This window comes from Chenopodium album, chromosome 12, assembly GCF_948465745.1.
Source record: "Chenopodium album chromosome 12, dcCheAlbu1.1, whole genome shotgun sequence".
Taxonomy (NCBI): domain Eukaryota; kingdom Viridiplantae; phylum Streptophyta; class Magnoliopsida; order Caryophyllales; family Amaranthaceae; genus Chenopodium; species Chenopodium album.
In genome coordinates, this window is record NC_137845.1 from 29,164,581 (window position 1) to 29,185,726 (window position 21,146).

Genomic DNA, 21,146 nt, shown 5'->3' on the forward strand with positions numbered 1-21,146 from the left:
GTTACGTATGTAGCCGTTACGGATAGAAAAGGTTATTTGTAACAGGCAGTGTCCGTTACAAATAAGTAGCTATTTGCAACGGGCAGGTGTAATGGCCGTTACAAATAAGTAGTTATTATATGACAATTGAGATAGACATGGAACACCCAATAGTCCATGTTCATGAACTCCCATCTTCTAATGGCACTTGAGCCCATTATGAGCTTCCGTGGCCAAGTCCCGTCCCAATCTCCAAATAAGTTGAATGCTCTGTAATGTTTCCTCAATTTGATTCTTACTAGATTCAGTTACTATAAATTTCCATCGAGCACATTTAGATAGGTCATAGCCTCTTCTACATAGGTTGCTCAAATCGCCGAATTGTAATTGTAGCAGACTCCACCCTAGTCCAATCCGGTTCCCATGTTTAACCTAAACTGCATCTATTAATAAAAATACGTGAAGCCTCTCTATTCCGAATCAACTTTCGGGAAACAAAATGGAAGCCTGGGATTAGCAGACGTTTCTTCTGCATGATGATGAAAAGTTAAGAAGGAATTGCCCTCACCCTTAAAAAACTGAATGCAAATGCAAAAAATTGGTAATCTTAGCCTGCACAACATCCTCAATAGTGTATTGTTAATGATTTTTTTTTTTTTTTTAACAAGATTGTTATTGATTCTTTGATCCAAATTATTTCGCATATATTATTTTTTATTTTTTAATGCTATTACAAATATCGTATGACTACTTTATCATCAAATTAATTTCTACATTCGGTAACAAATATTACACCCTTTCATCAAATTGTCCTCCCTAGGTGGATACTTTCTGAACTAATATTTTCGTTGCAAATATACAATGGGGGTGATGGAAGATAAAAACCACAAAAAATTTACTGTTGTTCTAGTTTTATTTCCCTCTTACATAAATTTATACTCAAATTACTGAACCATGTACAAACATTATACCTAAGAAAACAAAATTTTCTTCACATGTACAAACACTATACACTAGCTTCTGAACTGGCAAGAGAGGTAACTTTGCTACTCCTCTGTGATCGCTTCGTTGCTACAAGTGGAGCACCCTCTTCCTCGTCACTAGGAGGCCGAATATAAACCTCACCACCCTTGAAGATTGGATGTAAATAAGCATCACATAGGTAAGTTCTTATGTTCAGCATTGGATCTGTCGCCCGTTCTAAGGTATCCTTCATCATTGCTTCCTGTGTAACAAGGTCAAATAGATTTGTTAAGATTGATCTGAAACCAAACTCAAACACACATGCACACCCCCACGATATGGGGTTGTTTTAATTGTAAGTGCTTAGAAGACAAGAAAAATTATCTCTTCAAGATTTGGTGAATTTGTGAACCACTTAAGCATGGATCAGTCAGTAGCGTAGGCATCGTTTGTGAACCACTTAAGCATGGATCAGTCAGTAGCGTAGGCATGCGCACGCACAAAAAGTTTATCAAGGAAAGAAAAACCATTTATCATTTCAATAGTGCTGCAACTATCAAAAGCTACATGTTTCAAAAGTTTACTGTGATTTAGGTAAACTGTTCTCGGATAATATATATAGAGACCCCAATGCATATTTAGATTATCAAGCAAACTAGCATAGTTTATCAAAGATTTTGATGGCGATGCCTCATAATTAATATTGCCTACATCATCTTTCACTGTGGCTCCCTATAAACCCAAAAAATCAAAATGGTTTTTATATAAATTTTCCTACTTTTTTAAGTATTATCCCCAGGGCATTAAAAATTCTTGTCAATATCCAGGCATCTAAACTAAATAAACATCATAATACTCGCACTGTTCGATTAATAACACTTACCTGTAATGGGAATCTGGTAAATGCTGATTCAAAGCGTCCTTTGCAAACTCTATAGAACCATATTGTCAACACTGGGAGGACAATTAGTGCTGGTGTTGACATCCTTGCACCTTTTGTGTTCAACAGTCCTAGCAACAAAAGCTGTGATATAACAAGACCAATAATTATGCGCCGATGTACGTCAGGCCAGAAAGCCGCTGCGCTTTCATATTTCCGATCGTAGACATTGATAATCTAAAAACAAAGGAAAAGCCATCAGCATTCATCAACGATTACAATATCAGGGTAAATACGTTCAGCTTGTAATGTTAACTGTTAAGGTTCAAAAAGATTATAAGGGGTAAAAGTCAGAAAATGTTTTCTTCCAAGCACAGTACTTCCAGTGCTCACAATATTTTAGGAGAATTGGAGGAAAATAAGCAAACATTGAGCGATGAAAAATACAAGATACATCAGCCAAAGTCAAATGTAAGAGGAAATAACTGAAAAATTAAACAGCCAAAACAGGGTGGAGCCAATAAAGTGCATTGGTCAAGATATTTATGCATACTATTAAATCAGCCTAATCGATACCTAACAAATCCTAAATTGATCCGAACAAAAGATAGAGAGGTTTTTTCCTTTCTCCTACGGAATAAAGCTCCCTATAATCATTTTCTATGTTGCATGTAAAGGATAATTTATAATGTTCCTTTGTCAAGTCATATGTAAAGGGTATTTTATAATGTCCCCTTTGTCAAGGTATATGCATGTGAAACCTTCCTCAAAAATATGTAATATTCACGAATTCTGTGACAAGACACAAGAGTACCTACAAAGCACAGTAGGAGAACAATTTACTGTCTAACTTGATACAGTAGTTAAATAACATTATTCCTTTTAACATGAATAAACTTAAGGCATCATACAAGTAATACGGCATCAAGTATATATCATTGGACAATGAGTAATAGTTTCTACATGCTGATGAGTCAACCACATAAAAAATGAAAAATAAAACTAAAATTATTGCGACAAAGTACTGATCAGACATGTGAACAATTAAAAGGCATTGCCATATATTTTTAAAAATGCCTCTATTTTTTTTTAAAAAAAAATAAATAAATAAAGCATTGCCATATATATTAAATAACGGCCTCTTTTGAATCATTACCAGATTTCAATTTTTCAAAAAATTCAACAATTTTGATGAAACTAGAAAGAGTTTGTTTTCAGTGATCAGATTTAATCATCAACAAGAATAGAGCCATTTTAAAGATAAATCTCCAAATTCTTATATAAAATCAAATCAGTATATACAATTAATGGAGTATCTCGCTTCTGTTTCCACTTAAAAATCACAACTTCACAAGACCAACCCAAAATTCTGCACAGGCTCTCAAACTATGAATAGAAACCAGACATGAAACTCTTTTTATCACATTGACTGCATATACTTGTGTGCCTCATAGCAGGAAAAAGAGCATACCTGATGCCGGAAAACCAGGTAGGCAAACGCAAAGAAGACAATGATGAAAGGAAGAAGTATCGGGGTGACTGCACAGTAAACTACTCCAAGCAAAAAGTAAAGTTGGATCCGAGGCTCATAAACAGAAAAGTCTAGGAATCCAGGATCCATTGCTTGCTCCCTATCCTTTTCTGTTTTAACTAAGAATGTATTCTTCAAATGGAACATAACTAGAGGAACTACTCTGAGGACTTCTCCAGCAACACCAGCCCATCCATCCACCATAATGTAAGTTATAAAGAATGTGGCCTTCATGGGCATTGATGCCCCAACAGTTTTTGGAATCCTACATAAAAATACACCATTAGATTATGCGAGACGATATAAGATGCCTACAAATTGCCGTTGCAAATTACATAACTCGACAATCTTGCATTGTCTCATAAATGTTTGATGTGGATAAAAGAATAAAAGAAAATATAGTAGGTAAAATTAATTAAAAAGTAGGCTATTATTTTGAAAAAAGGAAATTAAAAGTAATAATTCAATACAAAATATTATTAAAAATAATTAATTAAAATAAATTAATGTATAATCTGAATTTAATTTTCGTTTTAAGAAAAAGCCTATTATGAAGAGAAAGGAATTTAAGAAAGTAATAGTTTCAATTTAATTACAAAGATTATTAAAAAAAAAAATTACTGTAAAATCTGAATTTTTAATAAATAAATAAAAATTTTATGATGATTTGAAGAATAAGCCTATATACATTCCAAACTTACAATTCATCTAACCTTCTCCTTTAGAGGTATGACGGGATTTTAGTAACATAATAGGTCTTTGACAACAGGCTAAAGAATTCAACCAAAAATGAAAAGATAAATTTGGTTTTGCAATTTAACTCAAGGCTATATCATAATTTTTCAAAATAACTGATGCTAGTATGAAAACAATGAATGCACAACATCCTACCATTCAAAGATAATCTTTATCAAACATAACTTACTCGCTAGGGGGCTGATGCAGAAACGTTTTGAGCTGTTCGAGTGCTGTTCCTGCAATTATACTTACCAGGAACACATTTACAAGTATAAACAAATGATATTTCCTTGCAGCTACTCTCTCCAAAGATGAGAATGAAGTAAAGCCTTCTATCTTGGACATAAACATTATAACCATTGGAATGAGGAGGAGGAATATCTTCAGTATAATTCCAGGCATATATCCTTGGATAAAAGACGTGACAACTTCCCTGAAAAAATTAAACATGATTTAGAATACCTATTGAGTTATAATGTATATACCTAAGAAAGATTTTGTGCAAGTCATAATTAAGGTAAAATGAAGAGTTAAACATAGGCAAATAAGTTGCTGTAGCAGTTTTCACAATATTATAAGTCGCTGTAGCAGTTTTCACAATATTATAAGTCGCTGTAGCAGTTCTCATATATATAACATATTAAACATTAGGTCAAATTTTTAGATTTACACTAGCATAACATTCAAAATAATAGTACTACATCCGTCCCACTTTACTTGTCCTATTTGACCAAAAATATCTCATATTGGCAAATAAAACGGGACAGAGGTATAATTCTCATTAACATTGCCGTTTGCAGTAAATAATAACATTTTCACTGTATAGGAATAGCAGATTAACAATAATCTACAGTTCAATAATCAAAGCATCAAAGTATGAATGCACAATTAAACAATGTGACAGATAAAAACAAAGATAACCAATAGCAACAAGATGACTTACTTTTCAACTAAATGCTTAAGAAAAGGGAAAACCTTCTCAATTCCATTGATGTTGGCAAGTGATTGAACAAATGTTATCGGGACCATATAAAAAAATATGAGGAAAAACAGAGCAATAGCCATAAGTAGCCTTCGTATCTTGAGTTCAACATAGGGTATTGCTAGATTATCCCAGTAAACATCACTTGGTTCAGGAGCCCATTCAGTTAACCATACAGTAGGATTTCTTGTTTGTTGTGTTTGAGCACAAACAGCAGCTCCCCAGCGACTTTTAAATGAGACAAATGCTGCAGGTAATATAGCTTCTGGATCACTTAAAACTCGTGCCCTCTCTGCAGCTTCCTACATGAAATAATCAAATTAATTAGCACATAGGTTGTAGGACTATATTCTGATGTAGGACTAACATGTGATCAGTTTCTCGATATATAAAAGGATGTAGGACTAAATCATGATCAGTTTTTTGAAACACAACTGTAACAGATTAGTGAATAGCTGATATTTGATTGCATTAGCTAGTTAGACTAGTTGATTGTATTAAAAAATTAGTTAATTAAACCTTGTGAGTATGTATTTATAATAACATTAACAGATAGCTAGTTAATTATTTTGTATTGTATAGAAAAACAAAAATTGTCTAAAGGAATGTGTGTGAATTGTGTAAAATTTAAATGTTATGATTATTAAAAAAAATAAAAAAATAAATAAAAAATTACATGTACTCCCTTAGGGAGTAGTAGTTTTCATGAATTAAATTTTTATCAAAAAAATAATTCCCACACTATACTCCTCCAATTCCTTCGAGTTCTATCATATTTCAATTTATCCCTCTTATGGTAAAGAGAATTACCTATTTTACTTCACATGGGTTCACTTAATAAATTGAATAATATCTCTTTCCTAGCCAAATTTTTTTTAAAAAAAGGGACTCGGTTTCGACTAATTCCCTCATTTTAGCATTTGAAATGCATGGAGTATGATATTTTAAGCATTATAGCATAAAAAGTTAAAAAGTACTTTTTTATGAAATTTTTAAGTCACATGAAACTTGCAGATTAAAAAAAAAAAAAAAAAAACAGATAAGTTCACATATATTTGATGGCTGTACCAAATTGATTAGGAGTCCAACTACAAACTATACTTGCACATATATTTCTTATCTACATGCATGACTAAACTCATATCAACAAGTTTCATCCTCCTCTCATCATTCAAATTCTGAACTAGTTATATGGCAAACAAGGATCAATCTCATAGCCACACACTCGATATTAAACTTTTCTATTCATCTTAGTTAAATAAGTACAGATTAATTAAGATGGAATAACATCAAATAAGTTGATAAATTAACAAAACACATCCTCGGGAAGGTTTATACCCAAAGTTTAGACGTTTAGGACTTGGGTAGATTGTATTAGACCTAAAGTTGAGAATACAGTTTGGCCTTCAAGTCTTTCCTATAATCCAAGAAATAAGGTAGCGACGGTAGCATTAATATTATACCACTCTGTCCCACGTTTGTTCGAATGCGATAGCACTAAAATAGTTCTCCCTTCGTCCCACGTTTGTTCGAAGTCTTCTCGTTGCATAAAAATTTAGGTGATAAGTTGTAGTTAGACTATCAACTTTCATTTGAATTAAAAAAAAAAAAAAATTATAAGTAAGTATTATAGGTTAATTACATGAGTAGTGGACTCTAAAGAAAGTTAAGATATACTACCTACATACGCTTTCCAATTTAGTCCAATTTAGTCCAATTTAGTCTATTCCTAAAGTTCTCTACATTTTTGTTCCAATTAATTTTTGGAAAACCTCATTAAAAACATTTCAATATGGTAGAAGTTATACTGAAAGTAGATGTAAAATGGTTTTGTCTGTTCGTGCCGACTTTGGAAGAAGGTTTAAAATACACCATTGTTAAATTTAAAGCATATGTTGGGGCAAACCAGTAAACTCCATCAATCTGATTATTAAGAACTAAAGCAACTGCTTTGACTAGGTGTAATGCCAAAGGTCAGAACCTCTAATTCTGGCCCAAAAAACAAGTTTCTAGTCATACCACCAAAAGAAGTCGGAACCTCAAGTTATGGCCTAAATTAACAAATTCACAAGAAGCTAGCCTCAAGGGATCAGAAAATAGTATTCTCTACAAATTTAGAAAAAACAACCTAATCTTCTTTTTTTTTTTTTTTTTTTTGAACGGCAACCAACCTAATCTAACTTCCAATAACTTACCGTTTAAATTTCCATAAAAATTTAATGAGATAACTACAATAAATTTTTTGTAAAAAAAAAATCATACAAAGTGTAGGGGAAAGTATAAGAGAATAATACTGTTAGCATGTCAACAAAGTTTTGAATCTAAAAATATATGACATTTTTCAATTCTTACAAAAATATATTCATGCAAGAAAATACTTTCAAATTAGGAAGATTAAATTGTACATATACGTGGAAGATTATAGGAGAGGTTGCAGAAGAAAAGAAAAGGAGAAAATGTCAAGACCAACTCACACACAGGAAAAAATAAGTTTAAAAGCAGTAAAAGACAATTTGAGAGCTGATGAAAAAGAGATAAGACCTTACTTATGTACAATTTAGCTTCTAAATCTGCAACTTATGCTAATTTCACTACCATTGTCAAGACCCACCCATATAAGTAACTACTGAATGAAAAATAACACAGCATTTCCTGTAGTTGGGAAGGCCACCCTAACCTAGCCACTAGATCCACGTGGTTGACCTAAAGTAAAAGTAAGCAAATTGGTTACAATCAACAAAAGTAAAAAACATAGTAGAAGCTACTTACTTGTTCACTAAGTTTCTCAATCTCCTTGGCATAATAATCAATTGCATCCTCACGAGTGCCCCAAAGACCACAAAAACCTGTCTATAGAGCAGAACTCAGAAATGTTCTTAAAATTTAGTTAATCTTGCATAGTGTCCGTAAGTAGAATTACTAGATTAAGATAATGAGAAGGTGAAGGTGAAGGGGAACAACTAGAATGTGAAAAATTAACACAAGCTACCACATGGCCTACATATGCATACCAAACACCCCATCCTATTTTTTATCGTGTATATATATATGTATATATATATATATGTATATATATATATGTATATGTATATATATATATGTATATGTATATATATACTACCTCCGTTTCGCATTATCTGCAACAAAGGGGTATTATTTGTGAGATATAAAATATTCCTTTGTTGCAGATAATGCGAAACGGAGGTAGTATATGTATATATATGTATATGTATATATACATTTACATATATATATACATATAAATGTATGTAAAGATGCTCAAAAAATATGCGGTATATACCACCCATGCTCAAAAGAGGGAGAGTACCTTAATAGTGGGTTTTTTTGAAGGTTTTCTCTCATATTTATTTTGATAGTAGGTCAGGTAGTTCTCCAAAGACTTTTTCTTATCGACCAACTTTGCTAGTTTATTGGCATTGTACACAACCTGTAAAATTAGCACAGGAACAGAAAGTGAATAACAACATAGATTGACAGTTGGGATTTTGCATGTTTTACTAAATATTAAAAATCAAACTTAAATTTTAAAGGGCATATTTTACTGCTTTTATAGTTGGAAGTCAGGTCATAATTTTATACTACGTTATGACCAAGCTGTTTATCACTGTTTAAACCAAGAGTTTCCAAATTTTAATAGTGTGTTTGGATAAAGAAAGGGGAAGGAAGGGCAGGAGAGAGAAGAATGATGAGTTTTCCTTCCAAATCTCTCCATTGTTGTGGAGATCAATTTCTTACAATTTAATTTTCCTTCCCCTCCATCTCCTTCAATCCAAACACATTGTAAACATGATGAGATATTTTAAATTATGGGATCTCCATCAAACACAAGTCAGGTATGAGTAAGATGAAATAGAGACACCTGACACGAATGACGATATTAAAATACATACAGGGTTAAAATTTCAGATGGCGGCGAAACAATTGCTTACAAAACCACAAGCTGATCAGTCTAGCAATTAGGTTCATACAAAACCACTAGAGCTACTTATACAAACTCTGCCACCGATACTAGACCTACAACAGATAACATTTCATTCCAACCTAATGGCCAAATATTTGTAGACATATTTACTGCTTAATGAATTATTCATGTATAATCCAGTAACTCTAAACCAATATGTCACTACAGATATACCAAAAGTCGTGAAAACATATTTTGGCATATTTTTGAGCTGGAAAAATACTTGATAATGAATATAAAAATATAAAAATAATAATAAGGAAAACTATACCTGATGTAAGAGGTAATGGTCTGGATGATTCACATAGAAGAAATGTTCAACATGCTCACTAACAGATTCATCAGGATCTGGTGGAACATTTCTCAGAAGAACCTGAAAAGGGTATCAATTTGTCAAATTAATGTTGAAGCAGATTCTATAGCTGCACCGACCCCTGTTTTAATATAGCATCTTGTCATGTACATCACAAAAGTACGTGAATGTAGACCAGCCAGGCAGCCACACTAGCACTAAAGCACAGTCAAATTATGTGTGCCAGTGAGGTACACAGACAAGTGTGCACACACACACATACACAGTTGGTACCCATACATTAAAATTAATTCAAGAAGACTGCATTGTGGCACAAAACACAGCTTAATCTTCTGACTATTGTGATGTTAAAAGAAATCAAGGAGACATTCAAGGTTCATTTACCAAAGGGGTATTAAAAATAAAAGATAAGACACACATATCTTTATTTATTTATTTATTTTTTTTTTTTTTTTTTGTGGGGGGAGAGTGGGGAGAGGCTATAACTCTGAATTTCCAGATTTACGTACCACAGGCTGAGCTATTTCAGGACCTTGCCTAAACAAACCACGTAAAACAAGTCAACTAGCCCTCTCTACACATAGGTCAAATAAGAAAATGAACCAGCACAAACAGTCCTACGTTGGTACCAACTTTTTTTTTCAATACAAACATTCAGTCATAAATTACTATTAAAAAAAATTATCAGTCAAAACACTTACAGTAAATTGGTCCGGACGTCGATCTGAAGATGCGATAAATTGCAACCTCATGGTCATTATTATTTTGTACTCTCTATATAGCATGTAACAAATCCAAAATGTGGAAAAATACGCCACGCCAATATGAGCCCAAAATCTGTAATAAAATAGTTGTGCAATATGTCAGGTCTGGTCTGCTTTGCATGAAAGTGTTATAGACAACATCAATGTGTAAGCTAAACTTGTATCCTAATCAGAATGATGGGTAAATCTCAGAAAGTCATTGAAATGTCCACCAGCCAGTATAAGCTACCTAGTCATTTTGGGAGTTATTCATCATACCAAGCAAAATGCCTAACATACTCCCTTATATGCTTATTCAGAACTATATCAATATATATCATAATAAAAGATGGTTCTGACAAAGGCAGAAGGGGAGAGGCCAAAGCTGCTATGTTAGCATCTTTAGTCTTTACCATGAGAGGGAGGGCTTAGATGAATAATTTTGCAAATAGCAGTACTACGAGGATTGATAATGACTGGTGGGTAACTAATGAAATCATAAAATGTAAAGAGCTACAGCAGGGAAATGAGGAAAGCAGACTCTGTATGGTTAGCGATCTACTAGATACTGAAGCAACTGGAAGAGTAACGTCGTTTGGAAATGGTTTTCTTCTCCTGTAGCGAAAAAACTATTCCATTTGCCCTGTGAAAAATTGCACAAGTGATGGGTGGGAGTGGGGACCGACAGCCTCTGGTGTTTACACTACAAAATCAGAATATTGATATGCCCAGTCTGGTAATAGGCAGAGAAAGGAAGAGCCTTCCTTCTGGAAAAAATGGTGGAAATCCAAATATGGACTAAGCACAAAATCTTTGTATGGAAGATCATAAATAATGCCCTCCCTACTGCAAATAATCTTAAGAAGAGAGGCATTAAGGTTGAGAGCTTACGCAGGTTCTGCGAGGCACAGGAGGAGTCTCAGGAGCACATCTTCAGAGATTGCGAGATGACAACTAGGATCTGGAGATGCAGTATGTTGGGTATTAATGCTTGTATTGGGAGTGACCTTAATCTTGAGAGTTGGTGTTAAATTATATTTCCTACTTCTCCCTGGATGGCAGCAATGAAGATACGATCATGGAGTTTGTTTGTATTCTTTGGAGTATTGGGTAAAAAGGAATAATGCAATTTCTAGATTAAAACCAGGCACACCACACAATGTGATCCAGCTTGCATAGCAGTGGAAAACCAGATGAGACCAGGGGGCTGTGCTCAGGTCAGACACAAAATAAAGCCTATTACAAGCACCAGGGATACTACCAATCCTCCTACCATATCCTGGGGAAGCTGCGGCAATATCATCGGTGAAAATTATCATTGCAATAGATGGAGCTGGAAACAAAATAAGCACAAACAAGATAGCTCGTGGAGAGCTACAGCAAGTTGGGCTGTTGAAGAGGATGGCATGGCTATTAAAAGAGGGAAGGCCCCGGTTTATGCTTTGTCTCCCAAGCTGAGGCTATGGCTGCTATGTTAGCCCTTAACAGCACTTATCTCACAGGAAAGAATATTATTATGAACACAAGTTGCAGAGCTGGTGAATGCTTTCGTTGACATCAACAGAACAGAGAGAGAGATCAACCAAATTGTGCCTCCTACCATATCCTGGGGAAGCTGCGGCAATATCATCGGTGAAAATTATCATTGCAATAGATGGAGCTTGGAAACAAAATAAGCACAAACAAGATAGCTCGTGGAGAGCTACAGCAAGTTGGGCTGTTGAAGAGGATGGCATGGCTATTAAAAGAGGGAAGGCCCCGGTTTATGCTTTGTCTCCCTCCCAAGCTGAGGCTATGGCTGCTATGTTAGCCCTTAACAGCACTTATCTCACAGGAAAGAATATTATTATGAACACAAGTTCTGCAGAGCTGGTGAATGCTTTCGTTGACATCAACAGAACAGAGAGAGAGATCAACCAAATTGTGCCTCCTACCATATCCTGGGGAAGCTGCGGCAATATCATCGGTGAAAATTATCATTGCAATAGATGGAGCTTGGAAACAAAATAAGCACAAACAAGATAGCTCGTGGAGAGCTACAGCAAGTTGGGTTGTTGAAGAGGATGGCATGGCTATTAAAAGAGGGAAGGCCCCGGTTTATGCTTTGTCTCCCACCCAAGCTGAGGCTATGGCTGCTATGTTAGCCCTTAACAGCACTTATCTCACAGGAAAGAATATTATTATGAACACAAGTTCTGCAGAGCTGGTGAATGCTTTCATTGACATCAACAGAACAGAGAGAGAGATCAACCAAATTGTGGAACATATTAAGCTTTCTAGCAGGAATTTAGGTAACTTTGTTGATTGTTATTATTAAAGCTAATAGATGTAAAGTAGTTGAGGCCCATATCCTAGCCACTGAAGCTAGGAAGGGCCTGTAACTATCTCCTTTTTTCCTTCTGTTTTCTTGATTGTCAAAAAAAAAAAAAAAAAAATAGATGGTTCTGGAATAGATTTCATTATTTGTTCTTAACCTAATCATATGAAAAGAAGACACCGCAGTTTCACTTTCAGATTGTGCTGCTGGTTGTCAACAGATTTAATGACAAGTCAGACTATCTAATTGTTGTATTTCCAAGCTTTTAGTCAGGTAACCCAGTATCTAGAATGTAAAAGGACAGAGACCAAGCATTGTTCTAACTTTTCACAATATAAGGTTATGATCATTATGTCAATAGATAAAACAAGCAAACAATAGAGACTAAGCCTCTGCAGAAGGTATAAGACTCACCTATTTGATCCCCATGGAATGTTTGATATTGACAATTTGTCAATATTGCTGAAAGTCAAATCATGAGCACCTTCCAACATTTTTCCAGTCCAATTAACAGGTATCAGAACAGCAAATGCTACAACCGCGATAGGAATAAAGATTTTCAAGCTGCAGAGCAACGTTTTCAAAATTAGATCAGCAGAAGAGACACCAAGTTCTTAGTCATTACTATCAAACAAGTATCAAACCAATGTTCATAAATTTATACATGCATTTCAAGAATCAATATTACAGACGACAGTAATTACCATACCCTGATACCCAATGTGCAAGTAAGAATGCAAAAGAGCAAGCAAAGGATGAGGAAACCCCAAGAGTACTTGCCTGTAATGACTACTAAGGAAAAATTACAGCAAAGATAACAAAAATGCACATACATACATACTAGTAAGTATCCACCTTTCACAGAATCTCAAGAGGAGGAGGAGGGGGGGGGGGGGGGGGGGGGGTCGCGGGGGCCAGTATAACTTTTAAAAGTTGATGGAATGAATATTATGAAAAGGTTGTAATAGCAATCTCAGGCACTTTGCATACTTATTTTACAAAGCCTATTATATGCTTGAATAGTGTTATGAATCTTATGATTTAGCTGTTTATAGTTACATTAAAATAAATGAATATAAATAAATAGAACCTCGAAAAGATATACATCGTATGTAGTTAGTGCAATAAATCATGTCAACAATTTTCAAAGAACTACCAGCGACAGCTTCCATTACTAAAGGCCAGCTAACGCAAGCTGATCCAGCAGAAGATAAAGAATCACTTCTACACTGGTTATAAAACTAAAATTGATGTAGGTATAAGTACATCAAATTAAAATCTCACCCAAGAAGGTAAATTCGAATATAAGCTACAGAATCAAGTCCAGCATGCTCAATAAGCTCAGGTTCTGGCATTCTCAATGCCTCTGGCATCCAGTTTAGAAACCGCAAATACATTCTAAAGTCCAAGTTAACAACCTTGTTCACACCCTTAGAATGCGGTGGACTTGCTCTAATTCCTTTTAGATACCATTTTGGAAAGTACACTCTATCATTAATAGGTTGAAGCCTGAATATGGCAAAGGCTATGAGGAATATTAGTGCTGTAAGAAGGTTTACTGCAGCCGAAATACCAATATCCTGAAGGTCGGCCATCCTTCAAAGATAATGAAAACCTGCAACTGTGAGGGAGTTAGATAAACAGCAATAAGATTAATAATTGCCCAAAAAAAAAAAAAAGATATGCCTCTAAAATAGAATATAAAGTATACTAATAAGCTAAGCATTATGGTAGACTTCTTTTTATAATTAACAAATTAGCAGATAGTAATTCTTTACTTTTTTTTGGAAAAATTGACATGTACTACCAGCCAAAGCACCATGTATCACATTTACTACCCATTTAAAAAAATATTTTATTTTACTACCACCCAAAATCACATAATTAAAATTTCACTACCACTTAACGGAATCCGTTAAGGTTCCGTTAAGTTTATTAAAAAAAAAAAAAAATTAAAAATTTTCAAAAAAAAAGTAACCCAGCCACCCCTCCCCTCAACTGCCACCTCTTCCCTCCCCCCCGCCGGCGCCCAGAGCTTCGGCCGGCGCCGGCGCGAACCCACCCCCCTCCCTTTCCCCCCCTCTACGCAGCCAACGAACCCCCCTTTCCCTTTCCCCGTTCTCGCTGCCCCGACCTCCACCCCTACGCAGCTATTTCATTAATTCCGTACAAGCCTCAATCGTGAAATGCCCCGAACCATGGGTATGTTTGGTCGAATTTGAAAGAAAGTTAGTGGCAAACTTAAATTGATTTCTAGACGAGGTTCGATCGAATTTCTGTACAATTTGAAAGAAAGTTAGTGGCAACCTTGAGGATGTGCGATTTGCTCTGATTTCGGGGCGTTTGCTGCGGCTTTGGCGGTTTGGAATTGCACGGTTGCTGCTGCGTGAGGTTGGGGCAAAGGTGCGGCGCCGCTGCAGGGGTTGTGATTGTGGGCTGGTGTTTGGAGAAGAGCTGCGCGTGGTGGCTGATTTGGTTGCAAGTTATGGCGGTGGTTTGATGTGGCTGATGAGCTGCTGGTGGTTTTAGGTGTTGGTAATTGGAGGCAGCAACAATGATGGTAGTGGAGATTGATGGTGGTTGGTTTGGTTGCGGATTGGTGTCGGGCAGCGTGAACGGGGAAAGGGAAGGGGGGTTCATTGGCTGCGTAGGGGTGGGGGAAAGGGAGGGGGGTGGGTTCGCGCCGGCGCCGGCCGCCGGCAGGGGGGAGGGGGTGGCAGTTGAGGGGATGGTGGCAGTGAGGTGGAGGGGAGGGGTGGCAGTTGCGGGGAAGGTGGTGGAGGGGTGGCAGTGAGGTGGAGGGGTGGCTGCAAGGTGGTTGAACGGTGGCTAAACCCAACTAACGGAAATAGTAACGGCGTAAGTCACTTGGTAGTGAAATAAATATTTTGGAGATTTGGGTGGTAGAAAAATAAAATTTTATTTTAAACGGGTAGCAAATGTGAAATAGGGTGCTTTCGCTGGTAGCAAATGTCAATTTTTCCTTTTTTTTTTAATTTACTAAAGTCTGTCATATAATTCAACGAAAAAGGAACATGCACTTGTATGTAAATTATACAAGAATTAAAATAAAATAAAAAAAACACCAATCTAGTACATGAGAGCAAAGCTATAGTGTCTTTAATCCGCAGTTGGGTGCTTGATTTGTAAGGATTACCAAGTAGCCATACTTTAGGATCTGTTCTCATTTACTGAACTGAGCTGAGTTGAACTGAATTGAATTGAATATTTTATGAGAGAAGTAAAATTAGGAACTGAACTGAAATAAACTGAAAATAAGCCGAAAAGAACAGGCCCTTAGCTATAAGCTAAACTAATGTTAAAAAAAAGCATCACATTGACTTCAGTAGTCGTTGTTAAAAACTCAAATAATCTGCTGTCATCAGGGCATTAAGCAAGTTACATGCAACTCAATAGCCCAGACTTAGCAATGTTTAAAAGCATATGACATTGACCTTGGTCATCAAGATAAAATAAAAAAAGTTTTGGTTGTTGCAAACTCAAATTCTGCTATCATCAGGGCATTTACACAAGTTTCAAACAACTCGATTTGACATGAAAATTCACCTGCCGTTTTTATCTCCTTTCCCTAATATTACTTCAGTAACAAATGGACAACATCGGAAAATTCTAATAACGAAGACTCAGTCTATGATACACAATGCACATCGTTCAATATAGAACAACAGTTTTCATGCATTCCTTTACCTGTTTACCATTTCTCAGATTAGGCAAGACTACAAATAAGTATTAAAACACTACTTTGGATTAAAATCAAAATTCAAGATCACATTTCTGTATGTCCATGATAAACTGAAAATGGGATTCCAAAAACCAAGAATTGTGTCGTGCCTTAATTCCATACTTATCCAGATTAGCACTAAACCCTTAAATTATACAGCGAGATCATTTCGCCGTAATCAGTACAGAAGTGCAGACCTTCTCAAAGTCAATTATGTACAGGGAACATCAGGCAAGGATATCCTTGCACGTTTGTTATTACTCTTACACTAAAGGGTTGAAATTTCAACACAAACATAAACAGGTGTCTACTACTGAGGTAACTCTTCTACGAAACCATTATATAATACGGAGTACATAACAATATCACATCAAGCTAATAACAAATCAATTGTCCATGGCAACTAGCTTAGTTTGCAAATCTTTAGTGATTGATTGGTGATAAAAATATTAAAGATAAAAGTAAAAATTTATTTCAATTATGAAAAATTACGTGTCAAAATTCAAAAGAGAGAGAGAGCTTACACAAGTAAAATTCAGTTATTCAAGCGCAACAAAAAAGAAAAGTCAAACAAAATCCAAAAATCTCAGATTAAGAAATCACCCAAAACTTTCTAAAATTAGAAAGTGAACTACGTCAAAAACCTAGGCAAAAATGGTGCTCGTAACATCAAAAAAAAAAAATTATGAAAAAAAAATTCAAAAAAAATTGACACCAGTCTTAGAAATCAACAACAATACAACACAAATTTCCAAAGATTGATAAACGCAATAGAAGCAATTTGCGTTTTTCTTTATTAAAGCAGAAAATTAACAAATAAAACCCTACATTGTATAATTACACAAAAATATTAGCAAAATAAAAGTAGGATTTTTGAATGATAAAGAATTAAGAACGCCATTATTGAATAAATAAAGTAATTAAAAATATATATTATACCGTATAAAGAAAAACCACCATCAAAAAATACAAAATCATCTGTACCTACTTTTTTTTCTTTTTTTTTTTTTATTTGATGAACATACCCACTATTTATTCATTCACATTAAAATCAAAAAATGAAAAAATAAAAATAAAGAATCGAGAATAATAAAGATATACCTGGAATATAATGTTAATACTCCTAAAAAGAATGAGATTGAAGATTAGAGATTCTGAAGAAGTGGTGAAGTGTTATGTGTTGTGGAAGTAATGAATGAAAAATTGAGAATCCAATTAGATGATGAATGTGTTTGTTTAAGTGCGAAGGAAAAGGGTATCTGGCAAAACTGCGTATAAACCGAGTATGGAAGGCTGTGTCATGCGTTTGAGATTATGTTGATGTTACCGTTGTTGCAAATATTAATGTTAGTTAGGAGGCCCATATATTGATTTATTACCGTTTTTAAAGTTTTGTTTTCTTCTTTTTATATCTTGACTTGATTTGGTTGTTATTTTTTGGTGTTTTTTAATGGTTGATTGGGCCCATTTCTAAGATTTTATTAACACGAAAAACCTTAGTATTATTATAATGATATAGTTAAAGTGTAGTTGATTAGTTACTTGTTGAGTATGATCATAAAAAAGCTATGGATTAATTAGTGTGTGAATCCGCGTGTGACATCAAAGCTCAAAATTAGTCAAAATAATTAATTTCTTTTAAAAACTAATTACTACACTATTATGGAATAATATTATAGTCTTACATGGCTCATATCCTAATAGGGTGTCCACTATTCGAATTAAAATCGAAATTCTATCCAATCCAAATTGAATTAGTAATTATATCATAATTGGATCGAATTGAATTGAAAACTTTTGCAAAATTCAAATTTCAGAATTGGATCAATAGACATAATTTGGAATCAAAATATTAATGGGTCATTTTATTTTTTGGATTCTTCTTATATTCTAATAGGTTGCGTATTTTTTGGATTGTTCTTATATTCTAATAGGTTGCATTTGGGTTTAAGTAAAACCCAATTATTTTAAGTCTCGCACTCGTGCATCTCACTCCTCTATCTTCTTCAAAAAAAAATGTAGTCTCAAAATATCACATTTTTTTTTGTTTGACAAAGGACTAAAACAAATTACATAGTACTAGAAAAGCAAATAAAATGAATTGCCGCTTCACCTGCAATATTGTGAGCCCTGTGAACACGCTGTCTATCTGCCTTGTACACATTGCAGTGAAAAAACTTCGATCCAAGCAACTGAATTTGTCGGATGAGCCACATGTAACTGATGTTTTCATGACCATCACCACGAAGAAGAGAAACCAAATTATGAGAGTCTGTAAACACCATAGCGGATCTAATGTTGGAGTGTAAAGCCCACTGTAATCCATAGAAGCAAGCTAGAGCTTCAGCGTGCAAAGTCGAAGTACAAACCCCAAAATTGCCACCACCAATAATTCGATCATTTGTAGGATCTTCACTATCAAGACACCAACCCATTCCTGCATTGAGAGACTCTTTGAACCATGACCCATCAATTTTCATTTGAACCAGATTAGGCCCAGATTGTTGTATCCCCAATTGAGCTGGATGAAAACCAGGCAAGGGCAAACATCTGTTGTTTGGAGGAGAGTAGAGGTTTCCAATGATAGTTTCTTCGTCAGTGAAGATAGTATGTGTCTGGAGTATATCCAAAACCTGTAAACTAATGGTTTTAGTAAAAGGCGAGTCTGGCCTAAACACCCTATTATTTCTACATAACCAAAGGCTCCAAAGAGTGCCAATGAAGATACTAATGTGGGGACTTTTAATCCCATCTTGACTAATAAAAAGTCGGATATAATCTTGGATCCAATCTATAAGAGAGAGGTGTCTATGTAATTCTGAATGGATGCCAAGGCTTCCACTCCACCGGGCTTCCCTAGCAATATTGCAATGTCGAAATAGATGATTAAAATCCTCAACTTGTGTGGAACAAAGATCGCAAAATAAACTTGGAATCGGAACCCCACGACGAGAAAGCTCACTTTTAACTGCTAACGCTTTATTTAACAATTTCCATAAGAATAGTTTCCACTTCGGTTGTATGTCAAGGGACCAAAGGATTTTCCAAAAGGGGTTGGTATGAGACAAATTGTGCTGGTCCATCGGCGCCTGTAAAAAAAGCATACCCAGTTTTAACCGAATATCGACCCGACGTAGTTCGACTCCAATATCGAAAGTCAGATTTAGAGACGTCTGGTGTTTCCAATGTAAGAATTGAAGAAGCCACCTGAGATTGGAAACACTGTGAAACTTTGTGAGCATCCCATGATTGAGTATGTTGATTGATAAAGTAATTAACAGTCCATGCCATAGAAGTTTGCAAAGGAATTCCCGGTTTGAATTCAGGGATCTCTCCATTAACCCAATTAGAGGTACCAGCAGGGGTGGGACATCCATTGCCCACCTTCCAGCTACACCCAGCTAATAATAGTGTATCCGCCCGAATTAAACCACGAAGGCCATAGGAATTCCTACAAGTGAAACGATGAGGAACTTGAGGGTGGTTAGGGAGAAACTGAGTTCTAGAACTAAAAACCTTGGACACTAGTAACTGGGGGTTTGAAACAATTTTCCAGACCTGTTTCATGAGTAGAGCCTTGTTTAGAGTGGAGATACATCGAATCCCTAAGCCTCCCATGCCTCGAGGCAAATGCATTTTATCTTTGTTAACCCAGTGCATTCCTTTATTTTCCGAATTAGACCAAAAAAATTTCAGGAGTAAAGAATCAATTTTTCCAGCCACCGAAGCTGGTAATTCAAAATAAGAAAGGACATGAGAAGCTATAGCAACCAAAATGGAGTTAATAAAAATTAACTTTTGCTACTGAGAAAGGCGAACTGAATTGAGCGCATGTATATGACTAAGTATTTTGTCGATGATAAACTGGAAGTTAACTTTTTTCTTTCCTATGAAATCGATAGGAGTGCCAAGATGACGGTCAAACATCTAAACATGTTTCATTCGAATAATAGATTTAAATTCTTCTCGAGCCGCAGTAGTAGTGTTAGAGCTCAACTTGATAAGGGACTTTGAAAGGTTAAGCTCCTGACCCGAGATTTTGGTTAATCATTGAATGATACCCACAATATTAGTACATGAAGTACTACAAGGCTTGAAGAAAATAAGAGCATCATCGGCGAAGAATAAATGTGAAATAATAGGACTAGTTCTAGAAACCTTAATACCTTGAAAAAACCTCAAATCCTGACCCAAATGTAGCATTCGGGAGAAAATATCTATACAGAACAGGAAAAGATATGGTGAAAGAGGATCACCTTGGCGTAGACCGCAAGGGGGTTTAAAGGTTTCTGAGGTAATCCCATTAATAAGAGATTTATAGCATACTGTTGAGATACATTATTGAATCATTTGAAGCCATCGATTTGGAAACCCATAAGCTTTAAGGACTCTTAATAAAAAAAACTCCAATGAATTCTATCATATGCCATACTCATATCAATTTTGATAGAGGCAAGCCAGTTGGTGCCAGTTTTTTAAGAATTAATCTTTTCCATCAATTCATGACTCAATAAAATATTGCCTGTCATAACTCTTCCTTGGACAAAAGCATGCTGAGAGTCGGAGATTAGCAAAAGAAGATACTTACGAATTCTTGCAACTAAGTACTTCGAAAAGCACTTGTAAATGGTATTGCATAAGCTTATTGGACGAAGATGACCCACCTGTGTCGGTGTGGCTATTTTTGGAATCATAACAAGTAATGATTGATTCCATTCTTTCAGAAGAAACCCAGAGCGAAAGAAGCTTTGGATAGCAGAGATTACCGAGTCCCCTACAATGTTCCAGTGAATCTTGAAAAATTCTGTAGTAAACCCATCTGGACCCGCCGACTTGCAATTTCCCAAGTCAAACATTGAGGCTTTAATTTCAGCAGCAGTAAGAGGTCGTTCCAGATTGTCAATCTCGGACAAGGTGAATTTTGGTAGGTCGAGCTCACGGAGGATGATATCAATTTCCGGATCATAACCTGGGTT

General features: G+C 35.4%; 1 protein-coding gene across 2 annotated transcripts; it reads right to left on the reverse strand.

The window, feature by feature from the left end:
* Positions 1 to 653: 653 nt before the first annotated feature.
* On the reverse strand, positions 654 to 17,499 carry LOC145572274 (hyperosmolality-gated Ca2+ permeable channel 1.7-like). Of its 2 annotated transcripts, none has more exons than XM_081631273.1 (12): positions 17,272 to 17,499; positions 13,713 to 14,043; positions 12,843 to 12,992; positions 10,070 to 10,205; positions 9,327 to 9,428; positions 8,402 to 8,521; positions 7,843 to 7,923; positions 5,035 to 5,375; positions 4,279 to 4,524; positions 3,294 to 3,618; positions 1,826 to 2,059; positions 654 to 1,204 (listed from the first exon to the last, which is right to left on the reverse strand). In XM_081631273.1, exons 2-12 carry the CDS (start codon positions 14,021 to 14,023, stop codon positions 986 to 988), a joined length of 2,265 nt encoding a protein of 754 aa, XP_081487399.1. In that variant the 5' UTR covers positions 14,024 to 14,043; positions 17,272 to 17,499; the 3' UTR covers positions 654 to 985. The 2 variants fall into 2 exon arrangements, with proteins under 2 accessions (XP_081487399.1, XP_081487398.1); XM_081631272.1 differs by having other exon boundaries at positions 13,713 to 14,049.
* Between the last annotated feature and the right edge of the window lie 3,647 nt (positions 17,500 to 21,146).